Genomic DNA, 16,227 nt, shown 5'->3' on the forward strand with positions numbered 1-16,227 from the left:
GATTACTTTGCTGCCAACCTGGGCATCACAGTCAGTGCCATGGGTTTTATACATGCCTGTCCAAGACACCAGAGTGCTTGTTCTACATTTATATGAAGGAAGCCTTACCAATAAATCAGTGAGCCTGAAGTTTTTCAGCCCTGTCTTCCACAGGTTTACTTCAGCCACTAGTCCTGACATTGCATGCATTTCTGCTCAGTGGTATTAGAAAAAAAGGTCTGTTGAGGTGGACGTGGATGTTTATGAGGATGCAAAAGTGGTGACCTACCTCGTGTGCTGTTGTTGCAGAGTGTGTTACCTGCAGGCTGCATACCCATGGAGAGGTCTGGGGCTGGCCCAGAGTCTGTGTTTAGGTCAGTGTTAGCACTGCAGTTGGTGTGGGGTGTCTTCCAGCAGATGGGTATGTTAGGTCCTGCACATCTGGGCACCTATCTGTTTCACTGGAGTCCCTGAGGCTTGCTGGAACGCAGGATGCTGTATTGCATCTGCAGGCATTCCAGGCTGAATCAGAGGTGGTCTTTGGTCACAGCACTGGAATTAATTGTTTATAAAGCTGCTGAAAGGTCCCTACTAAATTTCATTTTTAAAAAATATCTTTCCCTCTTCCATTTTATTTCCTTCCTCTTTTTATTTTTTTTTTTTCTTTTTGGTTTTTAGCTGTTGCATTTGGCAAGTTTCTTTCCTAGCATTTGGAAATAATTGTTTTCTAAATGCTACCCAGGTTATCTGCCAAATTTAACACCTTAAAAGGAAGCGGGGGTGGGGGACAAGGGACCTACCTGGGAACGGAGTGAATGTAGTGAGCCTTTAGCAACTGCTAAAACGGAAACTTCCCAAGTATAGCACCTAAAATCAAAACCATCGAGTTCCCTAATATTAACTGTAAAATACCACATGTGATCATCTACATGGTAAAAAAAGACCATTTAGTCCAGCCTCATAACCTCTTCCTTTCTTTCTCTACCAAATGATAAAGCACATGTGCGTTTCATGGTTTTGTTTTTTTTGTGGTTTTTTTTTTTTTTTCTAACAAATGAGTATGGTTTGGGGAGATACAATTTTGTCTAGGTGTTATTAGAAAATCCTACCAGTTCCTGAGAAAGCATGGTCAGTCTGGCAAACTTTTTTTTTTTTAAAGAAAAAAAAGAAAGTAAGAGCAAAGTAGTATCCACTGATGACACCAGAAGTGACCTCATCTTGGAGACTCTGCAATGGTGTAATCACCAGGGTTCTAAAGCAGGAGCAGTTTTGCTGGTGGCACAGGAACAGGAAAAGTTTAATCCCTTCTCCTTGGTGATGGAAGGGGTAAGGTAGCCCAAGGTATTGTTGTGTTCCTGCTGTTTCTGATGGCAGCAAGCATCGGTGTGGGCTCACTGCCACTGAACGTGCGTTACGGCAGCCCTGGGACAGCTCTGGGATGCGGCTGTTGGCAGCAGGGTAGGGCTTGCGCGGGAACTACAGAGCCTTTATGGAGACCAGCTCAGCAAGCGTAGGAAATCAGGTTCCTTGTCCTTAAACATTAGTGTCTGTAAGTGCTGAGAGTCGGCCGTGGCTAGTTACTTTTTGGTCACCCTTGTGTCTGGTGCTGTGTGTGCAAGAGCTCACGCCCCGCCAGTACCTTCTAGCCCTGAGAGGTTATTTCCCAGTGTCCCTGACTGCCTTTAACATCTGCTTGCCAGGCAATGGGCCACTCGCTTGTGTCAGTTTTCAGGTGGGCGCTCAGATGGGGGCAGCCCTTGTGAGATAAGGAGCTTCTTGGAGCACCTGGCCACCCCCCCAGCCTGGCTGGGGAGCAGTTGGCAACCGCCCTGCACCAGGCTGCAAAGGCACACGTTCAGATCCGTGTGCGTGGGGAAAAACTGCACGGCGTTGGCTAATGTTTCAGAAAGAAGGGAATAAAATCTCTCGTAAACCACCTTCTGTACTTTCTTGCTCTTTGTGCCCTTTTTTTTGTTTGGTGTGGTTTTTCTTTGGTTTGGTTTTTTTTTTTTTTAATTCCCTTTAAAATGATAAGAGCTGTTTGGAAAAGGGGGCTGCTGTTTATCATGCCTGGTGCAATAGTATTCTTTAATTGGTAGGGCTCTAGCTGCTACCATCGTGTATTTAATAATAATAATATTTAACCAAGCAAATGACTTCCAAAGTAGTAGAGAAAAATGAAGGGGATATGTACTTTCATGACTTCCCTTCAATTTAGATCTTGTCTTTTTCAATAATTTGAGGTATTTTCCTTCATATTCGATGACATGTTTTGCATATAACAACTTCTCTGTAATAGATACTGCATGTAATTTAGACGTAATTTTTGATACATTAACAACTCCGGGGAATTTAATTAGTTTTTGTAAAGTATTACTAAAAGTTAAAATTAACCTAGGATGACAATTCTAATAGGGATAACTAAGTTGCTGTCATTTAAAAGTTGAATTTTTCAAAATTAAAATTACTTAATTACGTTGTAAATCAGCTGTTCCATATTAATGTCTAAGCCCTCATGTTACTGCTAGCTTGATTCTGCTGCCAGAGGTCTCTGGCATCTGCTGAGAAAGACAAGTCTTTGCCCCTAAGAGTGTGTGTGGGTATATATAGGACCTTTTCTTAAATCTCTTTTGCAGTGACTTGGAGGGCAGAATATGTCAGAGCGGAATATGCAGCAGTGGGTTTTTTGATGCTGGTGTGTTATAGGAACCTCTCCCAGAGAGGGAGAATGTTCCCTACAGCAGCTACTGCAAGCTAGGTCACCTAATTATGCTTGAACTGCGATATACACTAAAACATATATGCTTTTTCCTTATGGGCTTTAATAGAAAATGCTTTTTAAACGTAGACAATTACCAGTCTTGGTAAAGTTTTCTTTCCATTAGTAAAGAGAGCACTGCTGATCTGAAAAGCTGTCAGGTCATCCACATACCAGCATTACATCAATTGACTTTTGAATATTTTTTCCATTAGAAAAAGCTCCATTTTATTCCCTCGCTGAAGTGGCAGACTTTCAGCTTGTGCGGTTTTTCCATTTATTGAATTTTGCAATAAAAGAGTTTTTGAAACAGATGTCAGTCATTGCTTAGGAGTGGGGCATTGTTAGAGAACGGTTTTCTTCTGCTCTTTGCTGTTAATATTTTTTTTAAAGTCAGGAGAAATTCTTGTCCCTATTTTTAATTGTCACTTTTTAAAGCCTTGAATAATTTTCTAACCTATAATTTGGTGTCAGAACAAACATGAACACCAAACCCTGATTTCATAGAAATATTTCAGATTGGCCATTGTTCTCAGCGGGAGTGGGACTGGATTCGATCTCTCAATTGTAAACCAGAAAGAAGGGAGTGGATGCATTACAGAGGCATGGTTCATATTAGCATCTTCCTTAGGGTGTGGAGTGAACCTGTTAACACTTTCTTTATGTTTATATTTTATAGAAGTAGCAGAATGTGTGCAATGAGTAGAGTCCAGTATGGACTTATTGTGCACAGAACAACTGGGCTTGAAGGGATTTTTTTTTTTTTCTTGCAAGAATCCCATTCAGGTAGAAAGATGCAGAATAAGGTTTTGCATCCTGATCCTAAAATATAAGTTTCATATACAGAAAGGCTTTAAGACAAATTGAATACCTTCAGACCATTGGATCTTCACTTATCATAGATAAGCAAAGTGCTATTCACATTTCTATGTATATAACGTGTAACTTTAGATAATCAGATTTACATTTTTATTATTCTTTAGCAGACTGCATTTGCCTCATGTCTTTAAACAAAAACAAGCCAATTTTTCTAATGAGGGTTTTAGTTGGGTTTGTTTGAATTATTTGAATGATTAATTCTGAATTTGAAGAAGGTCACAGCATTTTATTTTAAAGACAACTGCCCCTGTAAGGAAACCATATTTTGAATTGATGTCTGTTTAAGGGCTCATCCTTTGTTAATCCACCTCAGCACTTCAGTGTTATTTTTAGCATCAAAGAACACCGCTTTCAAAGGTGAGAGAACACAAAGCACCCCATATTTATAATTTATAGGGGCTAGGACTGTGACCTAATGTAAACTTGAAGCGATTTAGTATAAAAATATCCTTAGCTTGAGGGCAACATTTTGGAAACTTTGTGGATTTTCTTTTTTATCCTGGCTCAATCTGCAATCATATTTCTTTGTTATTATTTCCTCTTAGCATTAAAATACAATTGACATTGATAGATATCAGGGAGAAGCTGAACTACACAAAAAAAAAAAAAAGAAGAAAAAAAGAAGATATGTTGTTGGCACAGAAGAAGCAGCAGTAGAAGAGTTCCTGGCTGCCTTTTATTTGTCTGCCGACAGCGAGCACAGCGGAGCTCTTGCTGCCTGCTTTTGGCTCATGTGGATTTGCAATAAACAGCTCAACTATATATTTATTTTTAAGATTAATTCATTTCATCAAAGCTAACGGCTTCTAACTTGTTTCGTTAGCTAATGGAAAGATGCAGATGTAAAGATCATCTCTTAACTTCATGCCAACACATTAACACAGCAATGTGGTGCTGTCTTTTCCACAGGTATGTGTGTGTACTAGGACTCCCTGAACCCCACTGTAAATAATAGTCCATATATAATTTGGAAGAAGAAATCTTCAATGGAAGACCCCCAGGGAATAAATGGGAAGTCTGTAAGTAAACAACTTGTCAGTCCTGAGAAAAAAGTTATGGCTTTTAAAATGGTAATTACTTTTGTTGTAACCAAGTGGCTGGAAAATTTTAGAAAACTACATGCACTTCTAGTGATTGGAAGCAGTGAGCGGTGAAATTCATTGAGAGGTGGAGGCTTATGCTAAAGCTACAGAAAATAGGTATAGATCTAAAAATGTTTGTCTTTAATGATTCATATTACAAAATGATGGTTTTTACTTTCCTTAAGAAATATTCGACTTGCTGGCATTTCTGTTGCTAACAGTTTGGTCTGTTAGAGACTTTTCATCCCATTATTTGAAGTTATTTCTCTTCGCCTGTGTGAACATAGGCAAGTACAGCCTCTGGGAGAAGCGGGTGCAACTCCTAGCTGCAGTCTTATGAATAGTAGCAATATCTGTTTCTTTAAAAAAAAGTGTCTTTAGCAGCATTGCTGTTTCTTGTAAATGCCTGTTTATAAAGTCATAATAGTGAGAAATTTTGCAAACTATCAGACACGGTTAATAATGTTTTTAAAATAATATTTCATGCACGGTCAAATGATTAGTGTCTGTTACAGATTTGTTAGTTTAGTTTGTGATATCATTCTTGGCACTCGGTGAACATCAAAATGCTACATATATGTTTTTATTCTGGATTGTTTTAACAGAAACAGTGCACAATGAAATTTCCTTATTTTTACCAGTTGTAAAATAACTCCAAAACCTACTATTTAGTAAATTTGATTAGATTTTTTTTCCTGCACTTTTCTTCTGGTTTGTTTATTTTCTACATTTGACGGTACTCTGCATCATCTCTGCCTCTGTATATCCAGTTTCGCCAATGCTTGTGTTAGTTTTTCACATAGCAACAGAGGAGAAAGAACCAAGGCACCTAATAATAAGCCTGTTGTGTTGCATGTTTTTGTTATGCTTCTCCTCTAGTGTCATTTTTACTGTCTGAAGCAATATGGCTTTGATTATTTTCCAATGTTCATTTGTTCCACAGTCTGTCTCTATGCGTACATTTGGGTATTTATCCATTGCTGCTACAGCAATGTGTGGAAAGGACCAATTCACTCCTAGAGAAGGGGGGTGGCCATGGTTACTGCCTGGTGCTAAACAGGGATGGTCCTGTTTGTAGTTGCAGTCCCAGAGTTTTCAGCACCACCCAAGCTCAGTCCCCTTGTTCTCCGCAGGCTCAGGCTTTCCTCTACGCTTGAAAAGCCTTTTCCCAACACTGTGGGGATTTTCTGTGGCTTCCATGGCAATACTGCCTCTCTGTATGTCTGGCATAGGCTGGGCTTTGGGTGCTGCTGTGGGTTTGGGTCGGATAATTGTATGCTGGAGCTGTATGTTGACAAATGTGACTATCACTTGTCATAACAGGAGTATTAAGGGAAATATTTGTTCATAGTTTGGCACCACCAGCACTCCTGTCGGGGTTATTCATTCCATTCCTTTTTGTCACCACTTAGTCCAGAGAGCCTGTAAAACACTTAATCTGCTCAGGCTTTCTTTTCACATCGTGCAAGTGGGTGGTAGGCATGGATGCTATCCAGATTATCAACATCTAAACCAGTAACTGCTGAATAGCCTTGCTGCATTGACAAGCACTTAGGCTTCTGTAACGGCAAGGACTGAATGGCCCAAAGGTATGTGACACAGGGGATGTACCACTGTGAGGTGTGACTCTTCTGCTTGCTGTGTCATTTGGTAGGTTTAAAATTGGGGTATTAAACTTGTGAATCAAGTCCTGCAATTAGGTCTCACTTCCGTTCATTCATAATTGGACAGGCTGCTGCATTCGCATCAGTCAGTTGACCAACACGGAGATTTCTTAAAAGCAGTAGTCAGAAAGCAAAAAATAGTCTCAATGAAAATAAAGAAGATGGTGTGAACACTTTGTTTATTCTGCTCTGTGTGTGTGCATACAAGAAAGAAAGAAAGAAAGAGAGCAAGGGTAAGGGATAGATTAACACTCTTCAATTACAACACAGAAACCAAAAGCTGTTGGGATTTAAGATCCCAAACACGTTATGACTCTTAAAACCTGGTGGTAGTCCATAGGAAAAGAGGATAACTTTTCTACGAGTGCCAGCTGAGAGGTACTTTAAATTTGGAACTGGCCAATGCAAACTATGCTGTGGAAGCAATTTCAGGGACACGTGGGTAAGGGAGGAGCTTTATTCAACAATTGAGAATCGAAGGTGTATAATGTTTTTGAAAGATAGAGCTGGATGGGTAACAGAGCCAGTACCAGAGAAGGAGAAGGAGAAAGGAAAGGAAAATGAAAAAACTTTGTCAGACAAGACTAAGAGTAGATGAGTAAGTACTTTGCCAATGTCTTTGACCAAGATTTCTCTGTTGAGAAAGAGTGGGAATGCAGCCCGTCAATGTTGACATGTACAAGAGGATGTCATAATAAGCCCAGTAGGGTAACGTCTGCTCTCTGTTACATTCATACATCTGAGAGGGGATTTTAGCATCTAAGCAACACTTTAATCACTTGGAGAAATTGTTCTAATGGTGCTGTCTTGTGTTTGGTTCACATTCTGTGGGACCTGATTTGCAAACTTGTGCCTGCAAACTTGAATGCTACATCTGCCCCTGCCTTTCTGTTACTAGGTGTCTGAGAAAGAAGTGTTTAACACAGATTTGGGGCTGGCTAGACAGAGGATATCAGTGTGTTATGCTCCCTGAAAAAGTCACCGATGTTCAGTTTCTTTCTTTCCAAGTCCAAAAAAGGCTTGCTTGCTAATGATTTATGCACCTGTTAAAGATGGTCCACAGGTGTTTTATCAAGCTAAAACAAGTGGTCCATTATTTTTAATCTGTATTTCTTTATTAGTAAATTGGTTGTTGATTTCAACCCTATTTGTCAGTGAAGCAGAGATCTCAATGATAACCAGGTTGTTGTAAATTCATACAACTGGGCTGCCTCAGTGACTGGGATGTTTCTTCTCAAAGATTGTCAAAATGCTGTGCTGCTCACCTCACCCATCTTCCTGTGGGTGTTTTTCTTCACTTGATTGACTTTGGAGCAAACACTAGCAAAGTAATATTATTTGGCTTGCTACTGAAATCTGCAGGTCTGATACATAGCCGGCGTGTTTACACCTTGAAGTGCCATGCCTAGGGTTGCATCTCACCCCAGATTTGATATACTGGTGCTCCAATCTCCATTTGAGTTTGTAAGCCCAGTTCTTCACCAGCTTGAGGGGGCTTTTCTGCCTGCCAGTCATTTGCAATGAGTCCCACTGCTCACACATGCCTGAGAAGAACGAACCACATCTTGTTTTAAAAATTTTAGAAAACGTCAGTTTGGATGTTAGAGAAATTCTGATTGTAGGGAAACTGAGAATGGGTAACAGTACATCTTATACCAAATCGATTTCCAAAAATTGCTGTAAAATTGTTGTGGCTTACATTTGTGATAGGCTAAATCGCTGCCAGTCCCGAACTTGGCTTTGGCGTGAATGTGTTGCCCTGGAAACCCTCTAGAAGCCCTAGAAACGTGACAAACACTGATAATCAGAAGATTCTGGTGTGATATGCTTGGTGTAGGTATATACCTGGGTTAGAGGTACCCTGATGACAACTTTTAAAAAACCTCCAAAAGGGCGTTGTAGAGGTAAGCAAGTATTTTATTTCATTTGATTTGCCTTTTGATTTTTAAAAAATACATGTGGTGGGTTTTTTTTATTGCAAGCTTCAGCACAAGGAAGTTTTCACAAGTAAATATGAGCATGTTTACAGCAATTACTAACCCTCTGGGAATATTTTGGAGGGTATTTCTTCACCATCAGTCTGTTTTTGGTAGCAATATTAGGTTATTATATAGCATAAAATGCTTTTCGTTCCTACCCCGTCCAAGCTTACAGTTGAAAATTCTCATTGCAAAATTATACACCAAGAGGTATTTTCAGCATTGAGTATTTTTGATGGTGGACTTTGCCCATATGGAAAACAGAGCGAAGACTCAGAGGCCCTCTCAGCAGTCAAGTTAGATCCAAACAGCGCGTACCCAATGAGCCAAGAAAGGAGGTGCTCCTCATCTGCTTCAGCAGTTAATCTTCTCCGGTTCCCCCCGCAGCCCCCAGACCTCAGCTGGCGGGCGGCGCTTTGGGCAGGCGGGTGCATACCTCCAGCTCCTTGCTCCTCCCTGCTGCTCGCCAGACACCGCTCTCCTGCTCGCCCCGTGCCATGGGTTGGAGAGCGGCACTTGCACCGACAATTCACCTCATGCCTCCGCTAGTGGAAAGACACAGAGCGAGTTGCTGGTTTCAGCAAGAAAAATGGTGGAGGGGGGTGGGGTGGGGGAACCCAACCCAAAAAACATCCAGCACCTGGCTGCAGCAAAATAATGAATTTTGCAGCAAACATGCGAGATTCTGTGGAATCTTGGAAAAACGCCAGACTCCACGACCACAGAAATGCTGAGTCCATGGGGCCCAGAGAGCAGGGCTGGGGCAGTTCACATCTCTCCCTCTTTGTTCCAGGCTCCTCGCAGCCTTGCCGAGGCATCGAGTTACAATCCCTTCACATTTTCAAGGTTATCTTAGCTACCAGAAGGGCTAGGAGGTTCATTTTGTTTCCAGGCGAGCTGGGATTCGGCAGCGTGGCTCTCCAGCCCCGGAGCGGTTTCAGGGACCATCACCACAGTGGTGGCATGGCTGTGCCTGTGGGCATGGCTGGTGACAGCCAGACCTCTGGATTTGAACAGCATCGCGGGCAGTGTGTTTGTCCTGCTGTCACATTACCTGTTTGTCCCATTAGGGAGCAAAGTCTATGAGGAAAATGGGTGAAAATGCAAGTGGTTTACCATTGGTTGAAAACTCATAGCATCGTCACCTGTGGCAGTCATGTATATTGGTGCTACCTCAGTTTCTCTGCACGGCTGGCACAGCACTGTACTTACTCGCTTCTGCCTTCCCTTGCTAGTCTGAAGAAATGTGTAGCGCTTCCCTTATGGAAGGCTCTGCAAGGCAATAACCAACAAGCACCATGCAATTGCAATCTGTAACTAAGCCTACAAACTGTGGTTGCCCGCACCCTTCCCATTCACTCCCCTTCCCCCCTCTATCTGCAGTTGGTAGGATATTGGAAACATAAGCCACAAAACCCACTTACAACACTCAGTAAGTGTCAAAAATAGTGAACACCCCGAACTAGCTGATGTATTTAAATTCACCAAACTGAAATGAGCTGCTGCTAGACAGTCTATGGTAACTGCTCTATCAGTAGTATAGTAGAATTTTTTCTACTATAGTAGAAAATAAGTAGAATTTTTTTTTCTTTAAAAATACTGAAAATACTCCTGAAATTGTAAGCTGTGGACAGTTTGAAGAACGTACCTTATTTGCTACAAACTATTCATTCAGCGGGGTTTGCAGTAACACCGTGGAGGAATCCTTGTTACTTGAAACATACTTTTCGTAGCTTGTGGCAGAAACCCTGCAGCGCCATAGACAACGATGCTTGCAGCACTGGCAGAAGTACTTCTACCCACAGCTTGTAGTGTTGGGCATATTCATCTTTGCAGAACCAGAGCCTAGACACAGCATTCATTGGGACTCTTATTTTTAATGAGCATTTGTTATTTTCTGCCAATGATAATGGCAGCTTATCCCACTGCCAGTGTAACTCTTGGTGTGTTTTCCTCACATGCTGCACATCAGCGCTGACCTTATGGTCCCAGCTTTAGGAGCAGGACAGAGACCTTGCAAGGACTTCGTCTGGTCTGTCAACAGATGCCACCACTGATTTGGCTACAAATCCTCTTTTCCTCAGATAATTGGATCTTTGTCCTTGTTACAGTGTGAGGCATTTTTAATCACCTTATAAAAACAGGTATATAATGGGTATATAAAAAGTACACAATCCATCTGACTCTTTCCAGCTGGTATATACATGCACTGTATGTATACTGTTCTGCGTGAAGTCTCTTCTTGAAAATCTCGATGAAGTTGTAGCTTAGCCCTTAACAGTAAAAAGCAAACTGCTAGTGAAGTTTATTTTCTTTTTTACTAGGTTTTCTGGACCATTGTTCCGCTTGAGGAGCCATGTTTGTTAGTTTTGGCTCTCTGACTTTTCTTCCTTAAGGATAAACTCTCCTTAGGCAGTTGTACAACTATGCACTAAAAGACTGCATAGCAGTTTATTCACAGCCCAAGCTCCAGCAGAATTCAACTGTGTGACTTCCTGGCTTAAGCGGGGGTGCATCCGTAATGTAAATACCTACTTGATTTTGTGGAAAACCAGGAGGTTTTTTGTTTGTTCTTGTAAAAGATTCCTGCTGGAAGCTTAACTTTAAAGTTGGCATCCAGCCTTCTCTGCTGTGACTCGGATACTGATCTGATTTTGTGCTTTCATGGACATTTTTATATTTTAAAATTTTTAATTCAACATTAGCTTTGCTTACAAGCTACAGAGCAGAATAAAATCACATTACAAACATTGTAGTATTAGATTTTATCACCATTTATTTCTTCTCGTCTGCCCAGGGATTTCTACATGTTCGGTAGAACTAATTTGCAGTCAGACACTGAGGTCTTCTAGAAGGCCAGCAGGCTCCACAAACTAATTTATCCAAATAACCAATCCCTCATAGGCCAACCATAGAAGGACACCAAAATGGCCTAAGCAGGCAAAGCCCCCTTTTGAAGTCTGGAATGTTTTGACTGACTTGAAACAGGCGGCAGGAATGAAGGGATAATTTTCAGTGACCCATGGGACTTTTTTGCCATTTTCAAATATTAGGTAAAACAAAGAGAAATTGCTTGTTCTAATTTAGAAAGACTTAGCAATCCGGAAGGTAACCAGACTCAGAATTGAGGACTAAGGTAGAGAGCTGAAATTTACTCAATGCATTGAGGGTTTGTGTCTGGGTATATAGTATTTACACACCCAGTCATGCATGCACTGCTTTACTTACACGCGCACATACCTAAACTGTTTTTTGAATTTCATTTTGTAGCAAAACTTTGGTATGGAGTGTATCTGTGCAATATTAAATGAACTACCTGAAACACTGTTCTTAAGTACACATTGTTTTTCTTGAAGCAATCATTTTTAATTAGAAGGATGTGTTTCTGTTGCTTCAAAAGCTGGGATACTCAATCAGATGCCAAGACTTCCATGCCATACCTGTTTTCTTACACCCCCTGTCCTGGTGCCATTTGATTAAATGTGGAAATAAGTATCATTTAAAAATGAATTTTCTAGTCTAAAGTAGTCTTGCAGACAAAAAGAGGGTATTTTGACGCATACATAAAAACACTTTTCTATGAAAACTGCTAGGGGGAGAGAGAGAGAGAGAATGTGAATATTTAGGAACAAAATGAAAACATTACAGATCAGCTACTTCATGTTCAGCTCCTGGAATGTTTATCTTAAAGATAGTATGGAGCAATCTCACAGGTTGCCGCAACTTCTTTAGAGACATGCTCTTGTAAATTTTGTTTCAAATTTACCATGCAGATGTATGTGGTAGGTCCAGCCCTGTGTTTAGCAACACCAATGACACAAACCAACTCCAGCTCGCAGCTTTGTCCCCATGACATTGACTCACAGGTAAGCTGGAGTTTCCTAGCAGAAAGCGTGGTCTGTAAGGAGGAATTGCTAAGCCAGTAGTGAAGCTTCTCTACCCATGATTAATAGAAGTATGTTTCCTCAAAACAGTATTTTGGCAAGAATTTCGGTCACCAACTCCCCCTTTTCCTTCTGACATCTTTGGTGGTTCTTGGGAGCTGTAAAGATGTAACACTCACGGTTAAGGGGGAGGGTGAGTGTCAGCTCCGGAGCACTTAGCTCTGGTGAAGTCTTAGGGATCCGTAGAGCATTGCTGTGGGGCTCACCTCTGTGTCCTGACAACTTTATGGATAGCAAGTTTAAGCTGGCAGTTTAAAGTTGACACTTCGAGCCCTGTGGTACTTGGTTAGGCTATAGCTATAGCTTTTGCTGGTATCACTCCTACATACACAGCAGACTCCTAGTTTTGGTTTGTTATTTTACATGGGATACTGAAATACAAGTTCCTCCCGATTTCAGATTTCTCTGAAATATGTGTGCTTAGTATTGTCCTCCGGTAATGGATAAATATGATAGAGTGACAGAGGAATCCTATTTAAGTGCAGTTTTCAATCTTCCATATACTGACCTCAGATTAGTGGATTTCAGAAACATGATGTTTAAATTAATGTTATTTTGATGTGAGTGTATAGATGTGTGTCTATGTGTGTCTGTGTGCATGGAATGTATTAGATTAAATTAAGTTATGTTCCAGCTTTTACTTGAGGAATATAATTTTGTTAGTAGTTAATAATGTTAATGCCATGATTTTCTCATATTATGTTTACATATATGGCTACGGTAAAATCAAATTATATTTGCTGGGGGTAAGATTAGTCAGTCAAGGACCTGTTTACAACAGGAGGAATTAAAGTTCAGGGTTTGTAGGAAAGAGATGCTTCTCTGTTTCTGTCTGCTGTGCTTTAGCAGTGTTGTCTAGACTGTCCTAGAAGTCACAGACTCACAGGTCTTGCAGTCCGTGTGCATAGCACAGCAGCAGAGCCTGGCAGCGAGTGGGGTGGCTTTGTAGGGATTTCTCATCCATCATGTAGAATTTGTTATTCTGACATTTTGGCATTCAGAGCCTTATACTCTGCCACCAGCATTCACATAGGGTGAACTTTCCATTGTACCAACAATGCACCTATGCAACTGCATAGTGCAGCAGATGGGAGAAAATCTCTTTCCAGCTCCTGTGGTGATCAGCTCGTACCCTGAAGCACAGGATTTGATTATCCTGATTATAATTTGCAGAGTTATAAGTGTTGTTAACGGTCATGAGTCAGTGAATGAAATTGCTTGAAGATAAAAAATATCTTATTCTTTTCTCAATCTGTTTTGAAAGAATCAAGTAGGAGAGTAAGTAATTTCAGGCACAGTTTCACACTGTCCTCATGCAGAGGACATTTCAAAATATAAGCAGAGTAATTTTAAAATATAAGTTACATTTGGGAAAAATGGGGATTAAAAGATAGCTTTTAGAGTAAGCATTGCTTGGGTGCTTGTAGATTCAGGCATTTGCTCTTGCTGAATGTGTGTTTAGTACTGTAGGTATTTTTAGGAAAGTAAGCACGATCTATTTTTTATTTTATTTTTATTCTTAATAATTGGACATATTTTTCATGTTTGACCACCCTTTTAGGCCTGTAAATAATTTAAAAGATCTAAAAGTATCTCTGTATTCAGGATCAACTAGTTAAATGCTTATATGCCTTGCTTTCACCTTCAGTTATTTGTACATAAAAAAAGAATCTAAATTTAGGGATGGCTTGTTTCACCTCTATTTTTCTACTCTAGTTTGAAGCATTAGCTTTTTTAGGAGCAAGGTTTATTTAGGCTGATAGGTACATCAGATTTGTGTCATTTGCAACAATATTTTGGAAAGGGAAAAGGTGTAAGATCTATGCTTTATTTTACTCTGGTTTTAGTAAGGCATTGTAAAAACTAAGTGGCACATCAAGCAGGTTTATATAGTGCAGACACTGCATAAATCCTCTGCTCAGTCCCTGGAAGGGCTGTACGCTGCCATTACGCTTTCTATAAACAGAAGACAAGCACACTGCCAAATCCTTGCAGTACTGGACACCAGCTCTTTCTGTTCTTAGCTTGTCTTGTTTATTGTTGCTCAAAGACTGTCTTATTTGCCAGTATCGCATCACTTTTGGTCGTCCGGAGCAAAGAGTATCTGCCACTTCTTGGTAGCTGGACTCTCCATCTTCTCAATTTCTCCTCCACCTGCAAAATAATTATCTCCAATGAGTCTGATTCATTTGACAGTATTTTGGTCTGACTAAGGAGAGTTAAAGGCAATAGCTACTCAGAAGCAAACACTTTGGGGGCTGGACTGGAAAACAGGAGCCGTGTATGACAGCCTGAAGAACACTCAGATATGGACTGGCAGACAAGAGGGAAAGGTATGTAAGTGCCACTAGATAGGGCTAAACAACATAACTTTGCTTACTGTTCTATGTCTAACAGGGACCAGCGGCAGACCTTTAAAGAGAGTAGGAGAAATAGAGCAAAAACCTGCCTTTGATAGGATGGTAGATACATCCAAACCGTTGTGTAATTAATGCTGTCCTTCATGAACTTACTTTTACTGAGACATGTTTATGCTTTGAGCCTCTGTAGCAATGAGTTCCACAAGTTTACGAGTTTTCTAAGGAGGTCTTTTTGTGCTTTTATGCTTGCTGCCTAATAACTGCAGCAAAAACACGGGGGTGTTGACTTTTCCTGATATGAGAAATAATGAATTGTCCGTCTCTGTTCAGTTACTGCAGTCTCATTCCTGATTTGGTAGACACTTGTTTTCCTGACTCTGAGGTATCTCTTCCAAGCTGAAGAGGCTCGGTTTTTTCCTGAGGCTGCTGCTGATCTTCATGTGAGGGATTCAAGATGTGAGCACTCTGGCTTTATGGTGTTGCCTGTTTTACTCTGTCTTTCTTTCCTAAAAAAAATTTAACACTATATCCACCCTTTTGACTGCTACTGGCCACTGAGCTGTTGTTTTCAGAAAATTATTGGCAACAATTCTATGATCTCTTCCGTGGGAACAATAGTTAATTTAGCACTTATCCTTGCCATTCCTCAGTTTGAGTTGCCTTTGACTTTGCATTTATCAATACAGAATTTCACTGGTGCTTGTCACCATGATGGCAGTTCTTTTAGGCAGCTTTACTTTGAGCTGGCCCAAATAGTTTAGCAAATTTATAAGCTTGCTGTTTGCTGTCTCTTCCAGGGCATTTATGTATAATAGAGAGGTCACTTTGGAATTCCACTAGTAATGTTGTGAAAACTGCCCACTCATTCTGTTCCATCCTTTAAATAGTAATTCATGACAGACCTTTTATTTTACCTTGTGACAAATTGTTTAAGAGCTTTTGGCTTGTGAGAGCTTTTCAGAAATCTAAATATACTACATTAAGCAAATCATCCTTATCCAAATAATCGTTAACTCCTTACAGAAACGCTAGTAATCTTGAAGTTATGACTTCTCTTTACAAAGCCATGCTTTCTCTTCCCCATTACATCATATTCCCATGTGCCTACCAATTCTCTTGTTTATTATAGCAGCTGATTTGATTGTGCTTCCATTGTTTTAGAGCTCTTGGGTGAACTCTTGGGTCTGGGTGTTTTGTGCCTCTTCATTTTGTTAATCTACCCCAAAGCTTCCTCTGCTAATACTTTGGTTTAGAGTTGTCAAGGTCTTCTCTTCTTGCATAGTGAGTATCATGCGGTTAATTCGTTTAGCTTTTCTGTAATGGCCCTGTCTTGACTGAGCATTCCTTTATTACTACAGACAAATGTTGGCTTTTCAAGTTTTCCATTAAGTTTTGACATTAATCTGAGCCAGTAACAAATGGTTTTTCAGGTTTTTTTTTTTTTTTTTTTTTTTTTTTTTTTTTGTCATGGATTCTCCTGGGTTTGCATTTGAATCTACAGAACATAAGCCCTTTCCCACTTTCAGGTATTTAGCTGTAATGTATGGCGCTCAGCCTGTGTAATGTCTAGGACCCTTGGTGT

At 40.4% G+C, this 16,227-nt stretch overlaps 1 protein-coding gene across 10 annotated transcripts in view; it reads left to right on the forward strand.

Annotated features, from left to right (window-relative positions):
- EYA1 (EYA transcriptional coactivator and phosphatase 1) overlaps positions 1-16,227 on the forward strand; it is a 168,874-nt gene that overhangs the window by 8,635 nt on the left and 144,012 nt on the right. For 9 of the 10 annotated variants that reach the window (XM_055800635.1, XM_055800633.1, XM_055800630.1 and 6 more), the window contains exon 2: positions 4,526-4,635. The exons of the other annotated variant lie outside the window; for it this stretch is intronic. In XM_055800635.1, the coding sequence (XP_055656610.1) occupies positions 4,603-4,635 (33 nt within the window). In that variant the 5' untranslated portion in view covers positions 4,526-4,602. The remainder of the gene's footprint in view (positions 1-4,525; positions 4,636-16,227) is intronic. 10 annotated transcript variants of the gene reach the window in all.

Source organism: Falco peregrinus, chromosome 3 (genome assembly GCF_023634155.1).
Source record: "Falco peregrinus isolate bFalPer1 chromosome 3, bFalPer1.pri, whole genome shotgun sequence".
Lineage (NCBI taxonomy): Eukaryota > Metazoa > Chordata > Aves > Falconiformes > Falconidae > Falco > Falco peregrinus.